The sequence below is a fragment of the Chenopodium quinoa genome, unplaced genomic scaffold, assembly GCF_001683475.1.
Source record: "Chenopodium quinoa cultivar QQ74 unplaced genomic scaffold, ASM168347v1, whole genome shotgun sequence".
Classification (NCBI taxonomy): domain Eukaryota; kingdom Viridiplantae; phylum Streptophyta; class Magnoliopsida; order Caryophyllales; family Amaranthaceae; genus Chenopodium; species Chenopodium quinoa.
Genome location: NW_018742484.1, coordinates 6,207,767 through 6,227,170, shown reverse-complemented (window position 1 = coordinate 6,227,170; position 19,404 = coordinate 6,207,767). Strand labels below are relative to the sequence as shown.

General features: G+C 35.3%; 1 protein-coding gene and 1 pseudogene across 1 annotated transcript; one reads left to right on the top strand and one right to left on the bottom strand.

Moving 5' to 3' along the window:
* Window positions 1-5,767: 5,767 nt before the first annotated feature.
* On the top strand, window positions 5,768-7,054 carry LOC110719214 (basic 7S globulin 2-like). The gene has a single exon (XM_021898117.1). It carries the CDS (start codon window positions 5,768-5,770, stop codon window positions 7,052-7,054), a length of 1,287 nt encoding a protein of 428 aa, XP_021753809.1.
* A 7,272-nt stretch (window positions 7,055-14,326) lies between these two features.
* Window positions 14,327-17,997, bottom strand: LOC110719560 (annotated as a pseudogene).
* Between the last annotated feature and the right edge of the window lie 1,407 nt (window positions 17,998-19,404).

Genomic DNA, 19,404 nt, shown 5'->3' with positions numbered 1-19,404 from the left:
ATGGAAGTACAAGAACCTTAAAAAGATTTTGATAAGACTTGTGTAGAATAAGAGCATAAAACATGAACTAGACCATATAAAACATGATTATACTGAACATATCAAGAGCAGCAATAACGGATAACAGTAGATAAGATATGTGGTAGTAAAATGTTAGGTCCTCGCTCTCTACAATACCACCCACACTAGCAATTAACAAGGATTGTATTAGCTCCTCGATATTTGTTATCGAAACCGCCAATCAATTTAACTGAAATTAGAATCCATCAAAAATTTATCAACTATCATGAGTAATTCCAAAGTCACTATTTCAAACACTTCAAATATTGCAAAGTACTATTCTTCCAATTCTGAACAACTGGTGCATACTTGATGTTATGAATTTTCAACTGGTTCTTTGTTCTAATTGTCTAACTTTGCCTTATGATTACCCTTTTCTTAAAATGAGTAAACAAATATTGCTCATTTTAGCCGATTGATGCAAAAGAGCAAAATAATGTTTCTCATTACATATTTTGCCCATTTCGTAATTGAGCAAAATATTTGTAATCACTTCATAGATGTGCAAAAATATTTTTGCTCATTTCATGGATTGGACATAGAAAAATAATTTAAACATATTGTTTGAGCAAACGCCTTCGTACTTGTATATTTGCCCTGGTCTCCATTTTCTGGCCTACTACCATCACTATGGTTGGGAGGGGGTTGACGGTTGATATTTTGTGTCCTATGTGTGGTGAAGAGCGTGAGACAACTCTTCATACTCTTGCATTATGTAACAGGGCAACGTTTGGTATACTTCTCCACTAAGACTCGACCTTAGCACTTTTAAGGTTGGATATTTTTTTGAGTGGTGCTTAGAGCGGAAGATGGTGCACATGAATATTGAATGGTGGAGCGTGTTTTGGAGTTTTCTTTGGGGTATACGGTTGCGAAGAAATGCCTAGGTTTTTGAAGGCAAGATGGTTGATCTAGCTGGGATTCAACAAAAAAACTATGAGCATAATTAGAAAGTATGAGAAAGCCAATGAAGCCACATCAACTGTTAATCTGGATGCTGCTACTGTTGTGTAGAAATGGGAGAAGCTTGAGGCGAGTTGGTATAATGAAGGATTATGAGGGGGACATTATGGCTGCTACTGTCCTGCCTTGTTCATTTGAGCTTCGAGGCAGAGCAGGGCAAGGCAGAGCATAGTAAAACAGATTTCAATAGAGTAGAGCACAGCAGATTTCAGCAGAGTAGAGCACAGCAGATTTCAGCAGAGCAGGGTAAGGCACAGCAGAGTAGAGCAGATCAGATTTCAGCATTATTATTATTATTATTATTATTATTATTATTATTATTATTATCGTATTATTTTATTTTATTATTATTATTATTATTATTATTATTATTATATTTGTTTTTTTATAGATTTTTTTACTTTTTTTAAGACATTATAAAATGTGTTAAATAATATAAAATATTAATTATTATCATTTCATAACAGTTATTATTATCAATTAATTTTATATATTAATTATTATTATTATTATAAAAATTAATTATTATTAAATACTTCCTCCGTTTTTTTTTATTGCATCATAGGGGTTTTGGAGGCAAAATTTGGTAGTGGGAAAAAGTAAGAGAGAGAAACGTAAAAATACAAAATTGTCTATGTAATGTAAGATAAAATAAAAAGTAAGTGTGAAAAAGTAAGGGTATGTTGGGTATTTGTAGTGTGAACATAGATATTTTTTATTCTAAAAAGGAAATGATGCAATAATAAGTAAACTTTCTAAAGTAGTAAGTGATGCGATAAAAAAAGAACGGAGGAAGTATTAATTATTATTATTATTATTATCTATAAGTATTAGTTAAGTGACATTTTTGCCTACCCGGTTAACTCCCGGTGTAGTTTACCTCAATTTATTTGGGGCATGGATTTGGTAGGAAACCCGTTCGATGCATAATCAAACAAATAAGCAATTGAATTATCTATTGTTTGGTTGTATGTTGTATGTTTGTAAATAGGTGCAACAAGGTAAGTTGTGTGATGCTAAGATGTAAGCATGTTAGTGTGTTTCAATTACGCTTATGTACTCAGCATTGCTGATTGTTGTGTTTTGTGTGAATTTGGTCTTGTCTTTATCTTGGCCCTACGATGACCCATTTCTTATGGTGAGTAGTAGGGGCAGTTAAAGAGAAGTTTTTCAGGTGTTGCGACATATTCATGTTGGGGGTTTGAGCGAAGAGCGAATCTTACTCTAGTTTTTTTCTTGAATATGTGTTTACTAATTGATTATTGGTTTATTATTGTTGTTTAATGAGATTAACACATTACTTTTAAATATTCGTTTGGTTTTGAAAGGACCTACAATGGTTCCAAGTTGTAGGTTTGACTTTACTTTTGCATGATGGACTGTTGGACTTTGACTTGGTTTTGAAAGGTTTTAAAAATGTCTTCCGCTGTGTATCTTTGATAATTGCCTTAGCCATTATCACGGTGGCAGTAATGCCTTGGTTATTTCCTATTTTTTATTTTAAAAGGGTAAAACAGATATTTCAAAAGGGGGAAATTTTCAGGGTGTTATAAAGTGGTATCTGGGAGCTTTGGTTTGATTTTAATTACCACTAAAGCCAAGTGCTTGTTTTAAATGATCAAGCTTTAAATATTTTAAAGGTTGGAAGTATTATTTTATTTATTTAAGAATTTTGGTTTGAAAATTATTTGATATTAATATGATTATTTGTGCTTAAATTAAAAAGGGGTAAGAGATTACCGGCAATATTCGTCATGTGTGAAGTAGCATCGGAATCCATGTACCAAGTCGGGTCGTAATTCTAGAAGCCCACAGTGGCAAAAGCATCATAGTCGCGCCATACTCCGAACCTTGGCCTTGGAATTGCGGTTGCTGTTGTGAAGACCCAGTGTAATAGGCTTGGGGTGGCCGAGCTTGCGGTTGCGGTGTGCCTGGCCTCGTGGCAGCCCACTGTTGTGGGTGCGGATATGGAGCGTAACCCCACTGTGGGGCTTGCTGAGCGTGCTTGCCGTAGGCTGCTGCACCAGGCCCCTGCTGCTATGGGCGCACCCTACTACTGGGAGGCGGACTGCTGCTGTTGTGCTGGCGTACGGCCTCTGTCGCGGCCATGGCCCCTGCTGCTGGTACCGCCACCCCTGCCTGCTGGTTGTTATTGCTGCTGTGGCGAGGGTGGTGTGGTGGTGCCTGATGACGGAGTAGAGTTTCCTGATTAAGCCACAAAGGATGAGGCCATGTGGTTCGGGTCATTGGTACGTACTGATTTCTCGAGAGACGATATCTAGTAGATAGTCTCGAACGAAGGTAAAGGCTCCGTTTGTTGAATCATAGCAGCAACAGTGTCAAAATATGTGTTGGCGAGTCCCAACACTAAACGAATCACCTATTTTTGTTCCGGCATGGGTTGATCAACATTGGCAAGTTGATCCTTCAAATTTTTTAACTGACGGCAATAAGATGGAATATCTGAAAATTTTGATAAATGCAAAGAATTGAACTGATTTTCAAGATAGACCGCCCTAATAGTTTTATTATCTTGAAAAATTGCCTTGAGTTTATCCCAGATGTGCTGCGCCGTATCCCCTTCGCATAAAATAGTCTCAAGCAAATCTGCCGAAATAGTCCCATAGATCCAGTTTTTTACGATTGAATCAAGTCTTTTCCACATAGCTTCAGATAGATCCGGAGGTTTCGTTGTTTTTGGATCAATATGATCAAGAACATTAAAGGTACGACGACAATGACATTCAAATAACTCCACCCAATTCGAATACTAAACTTTCTCACGATCAAGGATAATGGGGATTGCATTTTTTATTATTCATACCGAGAGCAGGATGAAAATCAGAAGAAGAAGAAGTATTATCTCCATCCTTGGTCATGGTGGACGGTGGCTAGAAGAGTTGCGGGAAGGGCGCGGCTAGGGCTAGGGCTTACCTAGAAAAAAATAAATTAAGGAAAAAAATAATTAAAATAAATTGCGGAAGCAAAGGTTGGATCAAAACCTAAGCTGTGATACCATGTTAGATTTTGTGAAACTTCTCCAATTGGAGTGTATTCCATTGATTCATATATATAAGGTTACAAAGATGAGTTTTCGAATCATGTTAGGAAATCTCAAAAGATATTTATTCACAAAACTATATCCTTCTGTACAGATTAATATCTAGAATATTTATCATATATTCTATCAAATAATATAACTCCATACTAAATGCCCATAATATTTTCTTGAATACTATTACTCCATACTAAATGCCCGTTAGTTTGTTCGAGGGTATAGCATACTTCCTTCGTGTGTGCAACAGTGCAATATTAGAGATTATGTTTTCCTTTACCAAAAAAAAAAAAAAAAAAAAAAAAAAAAAAAAAAAAAAAAAAACATTAGAGGTTATGTTTGTGTTTTCTTATGTTTATAAATTTGGTAAGTACGTTAAAAATTTGAACAACATTACATAGTATCTTTATCTACCTGATGCAAAGTACCAAATTTGTTCTTGCACATACAATGTTTCATGAAATTAAGTTTGTGTTCTATTAACCCCTTGGTCAGGAATTCTTCCTTGCCTCCACTATTTTCACAAGAATTAGGCAATTGGAAAGAGAGAATTAATGTGGTGAATTTCAACAAGGGGAAAAATAGATATAATAAGAAAGAATAAAAAGAAACGAACTAGTGGAAAAGATGTTAAAATTATTTAGAAACGTTAGTTGTAAACAGACTAGTAAAAAACAGTTATAAATAGTTGATTTTTTAAAAAGTATATATGAACATGAATCTAATAAGACTCAAATTACTATGGACAGCTAAATGCCTAAAAGCCTTTACCAAAACAAATTTGGCTTATTAGGACCACTTGGAATTTGGGAAGCCAAAATCCAACCAAAATCTTGACAAAGATCCATATTCTAGGCCTTAATTTAAACTTGGGTCGTGCTTGTTTTCCTGTAACCGTCCCTAAAATAATAGAAAAAAGAACTTAGTGACTCTCAATTTTAATTTTCTTTGAGTAAGACACTCGAACTATACCCTACCAACTTTTATCATTCCCTCAAAGTACTCATAAAAAAGCGTCCCAAATACTGTACAAAAGAGCTCAAAACATAAAATATTACACACCTCAAAGTACTCATAAAAAAGCGTCCCAAATATTTATCCGACTCAAAAACCAACTATCATTGTAACCCGAAATTGACCAAATCTGAATGAGCCAAGCTCTCTGACAATAATGTGAAAAGCCGATCCGGTGATGCCTTCAGGTAATGCTCAAGCTCTTTCATTCACGTTGCCAATTTTTGAATACTGTAATAATACCGTGTACTCCACCTCATCTGCACGTGTATTACGCTACTCAAGATCACAATACTTGATACTCTTTCAGAATACAGAGCATAGTATATTACTATATCTGTATAATAGAACAGAAAACAATGTTACAAATAATATAATAAGTCAAACTTTTTGGATATTACGCGTATACAATAATCACATTGCACTCACCACTTGCTAAAGCAAACCACTCTTCACCCATAACAGGCCTTAATAATACTACAAATAAGATAAAATAGTCTTCATAAAATTGACATGAATTTCACACCTTATATAAGTTTATCTTTGGATATTGTTTTTAAGGTATCTAATAATATGATGGGAATATAAAACAATTCAACGCGCCCCAAAATTCATTATATATATAGTTCATTCGTTACACTTATATTTCATCATACTCCTAAACAATCAAATCCAATGGCTCACTTAGCTCTCCTCTTTTTTACATTAACTTCTCTCACTTCCAACATCCTTTTTAGCCAAGCTTCTGCTTCATCCCCAAAGCCAAAAGCTCTAGTTTTACCGATACGCCAAGATGCCGCTACTAAACTCTTAGTAGCGAACATCTATGGAAGGACACCCCTCATCCCAGTAGGCTATGTTGTGGATCTCAACACCCGCCATGTATGGGCTAACTGCGAGTCCAACTACAACTCGACGACCTTTAGTCAGCCTAAGTGTAAATCAGCCCAATGCAAATCAGCTCATACTAGCTATTGTTTTACTAATTGCCAAGGAGCTAGACCATTTTGTCATACTAATACATGTGGGTACTTACTGGAGAATCCAGTGTCCCATCAAAGTACTATTGGTGAGCTAGCTCAAGATGTCATCGCTTTCAGTTCAACCAATGGGAAGAACCCCGGTCCATTCGTCCGTATACCTGACTACCTCTTCACCTGTGCGCCATCTGCACTGGTTGAACTGCGCTTACCTAAAGGTGTACAAGGTGTAGCCGGACTGGCTCATGCTCCAATCGCGCTCCAAAACGTACTTACGTCTAGACTTGGGATTAAGCCCATTTTCACCATGTGCATACCATCTACAACCTCTGCTGATGGGGTCATTTTCTTTGGATCAGATGGGCCTTACAGTTTCCTCCCAGGAATCGACGTGTCAAAGAGTCTCAAATACACACCGTTAACTTTTAGCCCATTCGATGAGTATTACATTCATGTCAAGAACATTAAAATCAACCAAAAGCCAGTTCCTGGCCTCAACACTACTTTGCTATCAGTAAACGATACAGGTTCTGCTGGCGGAACTACATTCAACACCCTATTACCTTACACCATTTTAGAGGGATCCACTTTCAAGGCCATTACTTCATTTTTTGCTAAGCAGCTCTCTAAGGTGCCACAAGTGAAGCCAATAGCACCATTTGGGCTGTGCTACGAGTCGAAATATTTCACTTCAACTCTGTTGGGCCCTGGAGTTCCCAGCATCGACCTCGAGCTAGAGGGTCAGGATGCAGTTTGGTCCATTTTTGGCCTGAACTCTATGGTGGAGGCCAAACCTGGAGTGTTATGCCTAGCATTTGTGAATGGTGGGATTGAGTACAGAGCTAATATCAACATTGGGCTATACCAAATGCAGGATATACCAATGAAATTTGACCTAGGCAAGTCAGTGTTGGGCTTCGGTGGCCCACTCAGCGGAATTCGGACTCATTGCTCAAACTTCAACTTCACTGCTGTTGCTTAATATCCCCAAAACAACCATGGTCGATCTCCCCTTTGGTGAATTGAACTAATAGGTATTCAGGGTCATAGGTAATACTCATTGTGAGTAGTTTGATTCTGAAATACATAGCAAACCAGAGCATTTGCCAGTAGTTTTTTTTTTTTTTTTTTTTGCCCCTCTTTTTTTGGACTGAATCAAGTGTAATGTAGGCTAAACGCTTTATTTGAAAATAATAATCGCGTGTACTATTTCCAAATTACTATAACATTTTTACACTTCCTAACATAGCATTGGATTGAGAATTTGGGATAGACTTCTAAGAGTCCTAACCATACCCCTCCCCCCCCCCCCCCCCCACCCACCCACCCAACACACAAACTTAATTCAATTAAGTGTGGGAGAGATGACAGCAGAGACAAAATAAATACTTAATCACGAACGATTATGAAACTTAGGACAATGTGACACTTAAACCAAACAAGAAAACAACAAGAATACAGCTTTAATAGTATGATGTTCTAACACTCCAATGGTACATGCAAAGAAAAACATGTTACAGAGTTAGAAATTAAGTATCAGATATCTGAACACAAATTTTATACAACTATAACCTGGAGCAAACAATCAACTATTAGGCTATTGTGAAGCATAGTATATTCAAGAACTAATGTCATTTTGATTCATATTTGGAGTGATCATATCATATGATAAACACATCAGATGACCAGATTAAATGATCCTAGAGCAACAGCAATAAAATTCATTCATAGCAGGCTTCCTAACCACAAGTTATAAGCTCCAAGAACAACGTCTACAGACAATGCTTCCCCTGTTGCTTATTGATCTTGCCACATCATCATCTATATTCATGAGAAATATTTTAAGAATGAAGACTTTAATTATTAAAGAGAAAACAGATCTTACCATCATATCATATCCCCTGAAGCTGAGTCTTGTATTTTTGCCCACAAGTATTGCCTATCCATACCATACATCAACGGCAAGACATCACTGTTACGTATTCGAACATTTTCTGCAACAAAAAGAAAGTTAAGTTTCTTTTTCATTGTAATGGTCACTAAATTATGTAATTATCATATGCAATCTGCTCGTTTCTCAGCATAGATTAACTCAGTTATTTATAATCTTTGCTATAGCCTGGCAAATGGGACTTCAGACCTGCATCATAACAGTTATCAACATGATCACATGTATCTCTACACAGACTACTTGCTAAGTAATTAACAAAAAGGAATATGCAATGATCCTTGATTCAGAGCATCATTTATCTAATTCCTTGATACCATGGTTCAAGTTTGACCCATTATTTAGCACTTAGCAGGTTGTTGACATTCGGTAAGTTTCAGTTTTGGATTTGTAATTTCATGTACAAAACCTAAAACTGTCAGGAGAATAAAATAAATAAAAGCTTTGATTATGAGACAGAAGTTTTCAAAGTTTCGAATTATTGAGTATAAGCGCAAGGGTTCATATGTTCATGTGCATTAGAAGCTAGTCCTGGAATAATCACAATATACCAAGAATAATTGACAGCAAACATTTATCAATGCATAATGCAATCTTACATACATTTGTTAGTTTGTGTAACCTAAAAAAAGAATTTGCTAAACAGGGAATAAGCTATCTATGAAGTATAATATGACTCATAATCTTGCACTTGCAAACCAAAATGCATTCTCAACAAGATGATGTACGGTTAGTTCAATGGAGTGATAATAGCATAAACAAATCCAGTACAAATATTTTAATAAGCATCCATATATTGGAATTTTGAAGGGTATGTAAATTTTCTGTTTCACAAATTTGTAAAAGAGTTTTAATTTTGTTTTTATCTTATTCAATAGGTAAAGCGCTGCCCACCTATCTCAGGCAAGGAAGGAGGAGGATCACAAAATTCGAATTCACAGTTGGGCCTGTGGGATGGGAAGCAGTGCTACAACCACTGCTTCACCACAAGCTTCTTACAGAGTTGAAAGCTAATTTCATTGTACCTTCAGCCCAAAAAAAAAATAACAAAACTAAGATTAATGACACTGCAAGAGTTGATGGTATCCCGGAAAAGCACAAGTTAACATTATATAAAAAGTGTCCCAAACTCGGCTTAAATTTAAATGTTGCCTGCTGTTTAGGAATGGAAGGAGCATTCCTGTATTACACAGGCCATGAGCCACTAATCAAGAACTTTGGTGGCATAAGACCCCCACATTTGTATGAACCACGGATCGGTGAATTTACAAAAGTTGATTTCAATCAGACAGTATTCATTATAACATATACACAACATGGAGTACCTTAGACGATATATTACATCACATTGAAACATAATGTATAAATAAATTAGTGTTAATTGATTTTTATATTATGTCGGATTGTCAGATTAAAACAAATCAAGCAATTTTACGGATTTGTCTTCATGTGTGGACAAATTAAAATTAGTCAACACACTGTCTGTTGAGTATCAACCCTCCCCACATGTTCCCAGCTAATTAATTCCTAGAAGTAGCGTTCTACTGAGATGCTTAGTAGAATTTTTAATACTAAGCAGCATTACTTTGATGGGAGCCTAGGATGAAATATTAACATTAATTAATATCAGTCAAGAAAAACAAAGATCTAACCTTTGACATGCGGTGCTTCCATGAACCAAGAAGGGATACTAAAAACAAAAGGCAGCATCCACAAGAAGTTTCTTTGACACATCAAAAAAATTAGGTACATGACTCTGCATATATGTCCAAAATATCCACAAAAAAGGTTGGCATACATTCAGTGTCAATAATCATCCACAAGATTCAGATGTCTTATAATTCAACATAAAATTTGTTGCAGACAGAAAACTATAGCTGGCATGCTCCCTAACCAACAGATTTTTGAAACTTCTATGCTTCCATCTTAACAAGCAGAATTCCAAACTTACAATCCGCTATGAGTTTTGTAAATGTTATACTAGTATATAAGCTCATGAAGCCAATACTAAGGCAGCAACATCTTCTCAAATAGAAGTCAAGAAGTCAAAAAGATAGAACACAGAAAGTTAAATTACCTAATAATTTCAATCATGAGCATTAGTGATACATCATCTGTCACTGCTGTTGCTGAAAGTTTCGATGGAAGATGGCCTTTACCAAGGAGAGGGCAAATCAAGGCAGTCATAGCAGCTAAAGCTTTCCAATCCATTCTACATGTGTTGTCCAAAGCCTCCTGAACTGGAGCCAATCAGCAAACATGAGCAAGAGTATAGGAAAGAGTGAAATAGTAGCACATATTAATTATTCATGTTTGTATTTCTTAACCATGTAAGTATGTATCTGCAATTAACTTAAGAAATATGACATTCATGAATTTGTTAACATTTGTGGCACAGATAAATTTTCTCTCTTTTATAGCATGGGACCCTCTTTTGGTTTTTAATTAAAATTAGCAAAAATTTATCAGAGCAAAAAAAAAGTCAAACAGACCCATCTCAAGGGCAAGTCTGCAATCTGCCTATAGGCAACTTCATCTGAGACCTTGTGGAGTAATATGTCATATGCGCTAACTACATGCAACCAGGTACCATACCCAACTTAGGGGTGGAGTTGTGAGGAGCCACAAAAGGATCAGACTACTTGTTTGTTATTTAAATAATTAACAGATTATCATTGGTTATCATGACATAATAAAAACAGATCTAAATATATCAGTGTTCGATCCATTATCAGCCTTTTCAAGTGACAGTTAAAATTTACTTTGTGAACTTAGAAGTGCAATGAGACAGTAACATTACTGCATTAGCGCACTCTAGACTGCATGTATAATATTCGAATGATTAATTAGCTGAATTAGTGGACTAATGCAATCCCTTTGAAAATTTGAAGCCTAGCTGATATCAAATGCAATTTTTTTTTTCTTGGACTCCAAATGGATGGTTGGAAACTTTTTTAACTTATCAGCGACAGTGTAATACTACTCTTATACCAGATTTCTCTGTTTTCTCGTGATTTTGTGTATGATTATGCATCCATTACCAAGATTCAAGATGAAATCCCAAGTGATATGATCAGAAAAACAGCACATTCTGCACCTGCAAAGGTTTCTAGCTCAGCTCACTTAAGATCTCCACGTCTCCAAATTAAATTCTAACAAGTAAATAAAGTCGCATCACCCAATTATTTAGAGAGAATGTTTGTTAGAGATGCAAATATAGTAGAATAAAGGAACTTATGTAAATTAAAAACAGGAAAGTTTCTTATGAAAGTAATGCATGGTTAAGGGCTTAAACTCAACAGTTTATTTGCTCAAATCCCACATTACAGGTTTGTCTAGGGAGTAAAACATGTGATCTGAATATAAGCAATTTATCACATAGAACAAACAAACATCATTCGCCAAAGTTACTAACAGAAGTAAATCCAGTATAACACGCTCCCATTCGTTGAAAAAACGGAGTGTGTACAAATACAGCAAACACTAGATTTGTAGTGCTTGCAAAGATAGACACAGACAAACATTAAGCAAAAATAGTATGCATCTTTTATGTTTGACTCATAATACCTAAATACCAATGGTCTCCTTTGTAATATGTCCCCTAGCACTTTATTAGACATACAGAAGATTATTTAATATAAAGAAGCATAACTATGAAAGATACCATAGAGTGAAATAGTATTAATATAATGTAATAAGACAGATATTGCCTGTGAAATATATGAAGCAAACAAAAAAATAGTAGACTCACAAGAAGCTTCCATAATCACTGTACATGAATGTAACTCAATTGCAAATGTCTAAGAAAATCATCTCAACAATATTCATTAGTCAGGTGGCAAAAATGTTTGTTGCAAATCCAGATATCTTAGCTGACATGCTCCCTAACTAACACCAACATGAAATTTCAGTGTTTTTACATATTGCTTCTGCTCCCATACTTAATCAGCAAAATCCCAAACTTTATCCAGCCATTAAGATTTATATATATAAGCCCCCAAGGACCAAGGCAGAAGCTGAAATAGCACCATCTTCACATCAGAAGGCTAAAACACAAAAAGGGTTAAAAGTAAAAGATCAATTACCTCAAACTTTCTATAATGAGCAACAAGATCAATGGCACTTCAACATTAGCAGTCATTGCTGAAAGATTCCGTGGAAGAAGGCCTCTGCAAAGGAGAGGCCATATAAAGGCAATCATAGCAGCAAAAGCTTTCCATTCCATTCTACAAGTTCTTTCCAAAGCATCCTCACACTCCAATAAAAACCATCATCACAACTTAGAAAGTGAAAGAGAAAAAGGAAATTAAATGCTATCATTAGTTATACATATATGTCATCCTTGACCATGTAACAGAAATTCTTTCTTCAAATAGGAGATTCATTACTTAATTTATCAATTTAATTTCTTGAGCTGCTTTTTATTTCTTTGTGCACCACTTTAGTTTTTGAACCATCTAATATACATATTAGTAGACCAAACCAAAGTTGACAACAAAATTAATGACACAGTTGTACTGAGCTCAGCGCAAATTGGATTTTGTTAGAGCTCGATGCAAATAGCAATTTTTTTTTTTTTTTGGAGCTGGGCAAATGCATCAAAACATCCATTATGATGTTCATTTGCTTGCACTTGAGATAATGAGCAATGTTTGAGCAAAAGAATATAAATATAACTAATATGATGGCTGATGAATTTTCATGTCCTAAAGGGGCATAGTGAATTAAGTAATCAAAGTATTCCTATAACAATGGTAAATTCCAAATGCCACAATGCCTATTTTAATTATGTTTTCAATTGGCTTATGAACAACATCCCTTCATGGAAAAGCAACAGAGAAAGTATTCAAGAAGCTTACATTTCTCTATATTTGGTGCCATAGATCGAAAACCATGGGTCGATTACACTAGAACTCAATTTGGTTAAAGGACTGACGAGAATACTTTCAGAAACCATGTATGTTTAGATGACTAATATGTCTAGAATTCTTAATCATGTGCTATGTATCATAAAGCATTTCATCCATTTGATCAAAACCTAGTAGCTTCTAGTACATAAAAACCAACTGAGATTATAAAGCATCAAAAGTAAATTGTCACATCCAAAAAAATAACTCCACCATTTCTAGTGTCCCTGTTATTAGTATTTACATGGAATGCAGCATAGTAAATATGGCCAGAAATGAGCTAGAAAGTAGAAACACATCTTTGATGGGGCGAGATGACAAAATTATCCTTTTGGGAGAACCTCATATATGATTAATCTGAATGACAGCTAAGATGTAGAAAAGAATAATTTTACCATCAAGGTCTTGTCTTCTTGTAAGGTTAACTCGTCCATGTCTGAAACTTACAAAAAAAAATATTAATAATAATAGAACAAAAATTAAAAATGATAAAATATGGTCCTCAAAGCTGCCTGAGCCCATTGACAACATTCAGAGTCCTGTAGAATGTAGAAGTAATTAGGTATAGCTAGTAATTTATGTATGTAGGCCATGTACTAACTACTCCATGTCTCCATACTTTCTAATATCTAATCTTGATGCATGCTGCCCAGAACATTCATTGATTGTTACTCTGTATTCATGTACTGCACAAAGATATTCTTCTGTCCTCTTCCCCCGACAGTACCTTTTTAATCTGTTCCATAAATTGAAAGGTGGTTTACAGGCTAACTGAGCAACCAAATCAAGCAACCTTAATGCATTGAGAAAAGAAAGGACAGATTAGCATTAAATAAGAATGAACCTTGTTGGAGGCACTGGATTAACAGAATGGCATAGTATTGACAAGTGATAAAACCACAATGGCCCAATCACCAGGATACTTGGCTAAAAGAGATCAGAGGACAAGAACTATGTATTACACTAGTGCAATGGTTATGGTTTCAATCAACTGGTGATTCGGTTAATCCTCACTCGATTAGCAAAAAAAAAACTCAAGCTATCAATACAAAATTCTATGGCTGCCCTGGAGTAATACTTGTGTGAGCAGAGTATACATAGACAAAATATTAACAAACAATAATCAATATTTATACTACTGGGCCACTGGCAATTTAAAGAGGTTCACTTGTAAGCATCACTTCTCTAACTAGTCCAGACTGCCAGAATGGTTGTTCAAAAACCCCATATGAAAACCAAAATATTATCGAAGCACAAGACATATCAATGATATATTAAAGAGTCAAGCAAATATCCCTGTTTCATTGACTTTCAAGCAGCACAATATAATTTCATGTGATATCCGTGACTAACTCAGAAATTTGTGAATCATTGAAGCAAAGAAGAGAACTGGGGGAAGGGGGGAGGGGAGGGGATGGGAGAGCCTTGAGTGGGAGCAGTCAAGCACCAAATAATGCAGGAATTCTTCATACCATACTAGCCTGATTCAGAGCATAACTAAATAGATAGAATTTTTTTTTCACATTAGCATTATCAAGATCAATGTTTCACAACAATGAATTTAATCGACTAATCTACATCTTAAGGGCTTTTCGTAGATTTCACAAGTATAAAGTATATACAGAACGACAGTATACCCTCAAGTCCTTGACAAGTCACTGACCATCCTCACAGACAAAGAAATCTTCAGTTACTTCTGTTAGAGGAAGCATTTGCTGGGCAATACTTTGTAAATAAAAGTAGATATTTTCATTCTCCGGATGAGAAGTATCCTCAGCTAGAAAGTGGTACACAGATCCTCCAGCTTCGATCCAACTATAACCAGGTTCCTTGTATACGAACTTATCTTTCATTTCCCTTCTGAGTCTTCTCACAGCATCCCAATCATGTGCTCTGGCATAAAGATTTGACAGAAGAATGTATGCAGAATCATTTTCCGGCTGCAACTTAAGAAGTTCCTTCGCTGCAACTTTACCAACATCCAGTTTACCAGAATTATGGCAGGCTGACAGCAGACTCTGCCACACATGAGCATCAGGGCTTATTGGCATTTTGTCAATGACTAGCTTTGCTTCATTTACAAGGCCAACTTGACCTAGCAAGTCAATCATAGTAGCATAGTGTTCTAGACATGGGACCAATCCATGAAGCTCAAACATGGAATCTATATGAATGTTAGCTTCGTTCACAAGCCCAGCATGACAGCATGATTGAAGAATGCCAAGATATGTAATCTCATCAGGCTTGATACCTAATTTAGTCATTCTTTCAAACAGGGAACGGACTTCATCATAACACCCATGCTGAGCAAATCCCGTAATCATAGCATTCCATGCAGCCAGGTTATGGCTAGATGTATCCACAAATATGTTTTGTGCATCAGCAATACTACCACACTTGCAGTAAAAATCAATAATAGCAGTCTCAACAAATCTATCACTTCCAAGCCCAGCTTTCAAAGCCAGACAATGAATCGCCTTTCCTTGTCCAAGATTTGTCAAAGAACTACAAGCTTTAAATGTTATACTTATAATAGTACCATCCATATCAGACCACAAGCTCATTGCAGCTTTGAAGCATTCCACGGCATCAGCAGGGCAACCTGCAGTGACTGCAGCAGCAGCCAATAATTGAAGATGCCCAACATTAACCTCTTGTGTTGCAGATAATACCCTCTTTGCATGGTCCAGGCAAGAGCATTTACCATATGAAGACATCAAGCAAGAAATCATTGAATCATCAGACAAAAATCCAGATTTTATGATGTGGGAATGGATTTGCAACACAAGATCAGCAATATGAGGGCTTGTAACTGCTCCAAGAATACTAGCAAGGGTGTACTGATCAGGTAGAACACCAAGATGACGCATTTGATGGAATACACGTAGCACTAGACTGAGTGATTCATTCTCAGAATACCCCCCAATCAAAGAATTCCAAGATATTGAATCACGGAAAGCCAATTCATCGAAAACAAGCCTAGCATCATCCATCACTCTGCACTTCCCATACATGGAAATAAGCGCATTGCCAACAGATAAAACTCTCAAATACCCAGCCTTGTGGCAAAGTGAGTGAACTTGCCTCCCAGCAATCAACAGCCTAGGGTCCTCAATTGCTGATAATACATTAACAACAGTAAGCTCATTCACATCCACATTATTCGACCTCATAAATTTAAAAGCCTCCAGAGCTTCACCCCCATCAAAAGAAGCCCCAATCCTAGCAGTCCACGACACAACATCCGGATTAGGAATTTCGTCGAACACCTTAAGAGCATCAAGTCTCCGCCCACACCTCGAATACATATTCATCACCACATTACTCAAATGAAGCGAACCACCAAAAACTAACCCAGTTTTAAGAGCAAACCCATGAATCTGCTCACCATCCCTAACCTCCCTCAATGCCCCAACCACAGCAGTCAAGTTAAACTCATTCAATTCCAACCCTAACCCTCGCATCGCCCTAAAAATCTCCCTACCCTTCTCAAATTCACCATTCCAAACATACCCATTAATCATGGCAGTCCAAACAACAGAATCCAAATCCAAACACTCCTCAAAACACTTTTCAGCTGATTCAACAAACCCACATTTCCCATACTTATGAATTAGTCCACTAACCACAAACCCACTTAAATTAAACCCAAATTTAATACAAATTACATGGGAAATCCTAATTTTCTCTAAATTATCACATGATTTAATCAATGAACTCAAAGTATACTTATCTGGCCTAAGTCCATAACATGTCAATTTATTGTATAAAGCAAAAGAGGACAAAGATTGATGAAATTGCGCATACCCAGAAAGCAGAGCGTTGAAAGCGACTGTGTCGACGCCATGTGCGTCAAGAAGGAAGCCATTGGAGCGAGAAAAGTCGCCGGATTTTGAGAAATGGGTGATGAGAGAGGTGGCAAGGAAGGTGTCGAGGACATGGCCGGATTTGAGGAAAAGGGCATAGATTTGGTCAGTAATGAAAGGGGAGGAGAGAGAAAGAGAGTGTTTGAGAGCTTAAGGATGGAGGTTTTGAGCTATGAGTTGGTTAATGGAGGAGAGAGAGTGAATTTTGGGAGTGTTGAAGAAGAACTTCTTCATGCATTATGGTGTAAGAAAATTATGCTGGGGTTTTGAGAGGGTTTTAGACTTCAGATGAGGAAGAAGGAATTGGAGCATTTCTTAAACCCCAATTTCCCAATATGCAAAAGGCCCCATATTTTAAGATTTATGTTTAGGTTTTGATAGTGTGGTTTGGTCTATTATTAATCGTGGTGGAAGAATATAGCTCATGAGTTAGTTCACTTTGAAGTTTGAACCTTGAAAAATTGACCGATGAGTATTGAATAATATAATTTCATGTGTATTTTTTATGTTGCTTCTTATAATTTAGAAATCTAAGCTCCCATAGATATATACATTTATTTTTTTAAAAAAAAAAAAAAACTCTAACCTCTCTTCACACTCCTAAACCCTAGCTTAGCCTCCATTATTAATTTTTGAGGGGCTTCCATCGGATCTTGCCGGTGGAAAGCCCCAATCTAAGTTTTTTTGTTTTTTTTGTTTGTTTTTAGCTTATAATAATGGCTCATCTGCTTGAGAGGAATTTGTCTCCCTCGAAAGAAAGATTTCTCCTTAGAAAAACAAGGTTTTTTCGATCTCCTTCGAAAGACAAGGTTTTTCGGACTCTTTCAAAAGACAAGGTTTTTCAGACTCTTTCGAAAGAAAAGGTGTTCTCTGCGCTTGGAATAGTACCAGGTTATGCGGGGCTACAATTGATTTTGATTACTCTGATTCAGGATACAAAAATCGCAAGAATTTTCTTCCTCCAAAAATTTTAAAGCGACGACGGATCCACTTAAAAAGTTGTATGAGACAACGAATCAAGAATGTGCCGAATTGTTATATCTATGTATTTGGATTCTTAGTCCTTCCCCAATCAATTCTTGTTTGATTTTGTTAAATCTATTTTCTTTGTCATTAATCATCAATTGTAGATGCCTTATGGCTATAATCAATGGAAATTAGTGTCCATTGGAACTTCTTCCAAAGAAAAGAAAAAAGAAAAAAAAAATCCTAAGCTCCCTTTCGGGGTATTTAATTTATCGATTTTGTTAATTGAATCCCTAAGGTTGTGTTTACACAAGTTTGAAGATGAGTCTTGACTCTTGATAGCTTAATCTAATCTAACATATATATATATATATATATATATATATATATATATATATATATATATAAAGTAGTCATTTTTGGAGAGCATTCGGAGCACCATGTAAGAAATATATTTATTTCGACCAATAAGAAGAAAGATTTGTATTTTATTTTTGAGTTAAAAAATTATGTCGCCACCTATATAAAAGTAACGAATTAGATTTGATATATCTAAAATTTTAATGCCACGTAGATTATAATCCACGAATTAAATTATTTTAATGAAAAAAAATAAAGTAAAAATAAATAACATAATAAAATTTTGACTATTATTTATAAAGTAAGTCACGTAGGATTATGCTTATCAAATAAGAAAAAAACTTAATAAAATTAATCCTTTACAAAAAAAAAAAAACCTTAATATACTTAAATATTAATAAGAAAAAATAAATAACGTTGTTTTAGCCTTTGACGACAATTTGAAAAATGATAAAATTTAAGTTGGGAAAATAATATATAAATTGATTTAATTAGCTTATGATTTGTTATTATTATATATAGGCATTAATTTAATTCACGCACCATCAAAAAATCACACAATACCTCATACAAAACAAATTGGGATTTCATATTGTGATTTTAAAAAATGTCGATCCTTAAACTCAATTTTTTTCAAATTGTAGTTACGCGTAATATTAATTTTAACTATTTTTTTCATTGCATTGTTTTCTTAGGTCTACTTCGTCGATTCGAGAACATAATTCTTCCAAAAATGATTGGAAAATTAGTATACGCGTATCAAGGCTTTTTGATGTTTTGAACTTTCGGAAACATAATAGTTTGATTAGTTTGGACATCGTTTTAATTGACGAAGAGGTATGCCTTTAATTTTATTTTTTTTATTTGATAATACTTATCGTTCTAAATTCATTGAATAATATATAATATTTTTGTAAATTCATTGTGTAACTTACAATATTATTTTAACATACAATATTATTTTGCATATGTAGGGTGATTATGTCCATGCTTCAATCAAAGGAAAATTTGTCCAACAATTTCGTTCAAAACTAATTGAAGGAAAAATTTACACAATTCGATATTTTTCTGTTGTACCTAACAAGAATGAATATCGTGTTGTGAGCGATAACAAGATAATGATACAAGTTTTTCAAAATACAAACGTCAAGGGCGTTGCAGATAATAATAAAATTCCGTTGCATAGATTTGATTTTGTTCAATTGCAACATTTAGATCAGTTTCGTAGTAATGCAACACTCCCTGGTATATATTTTACATATTTTCAATTTTTGTTTTTTAAAAA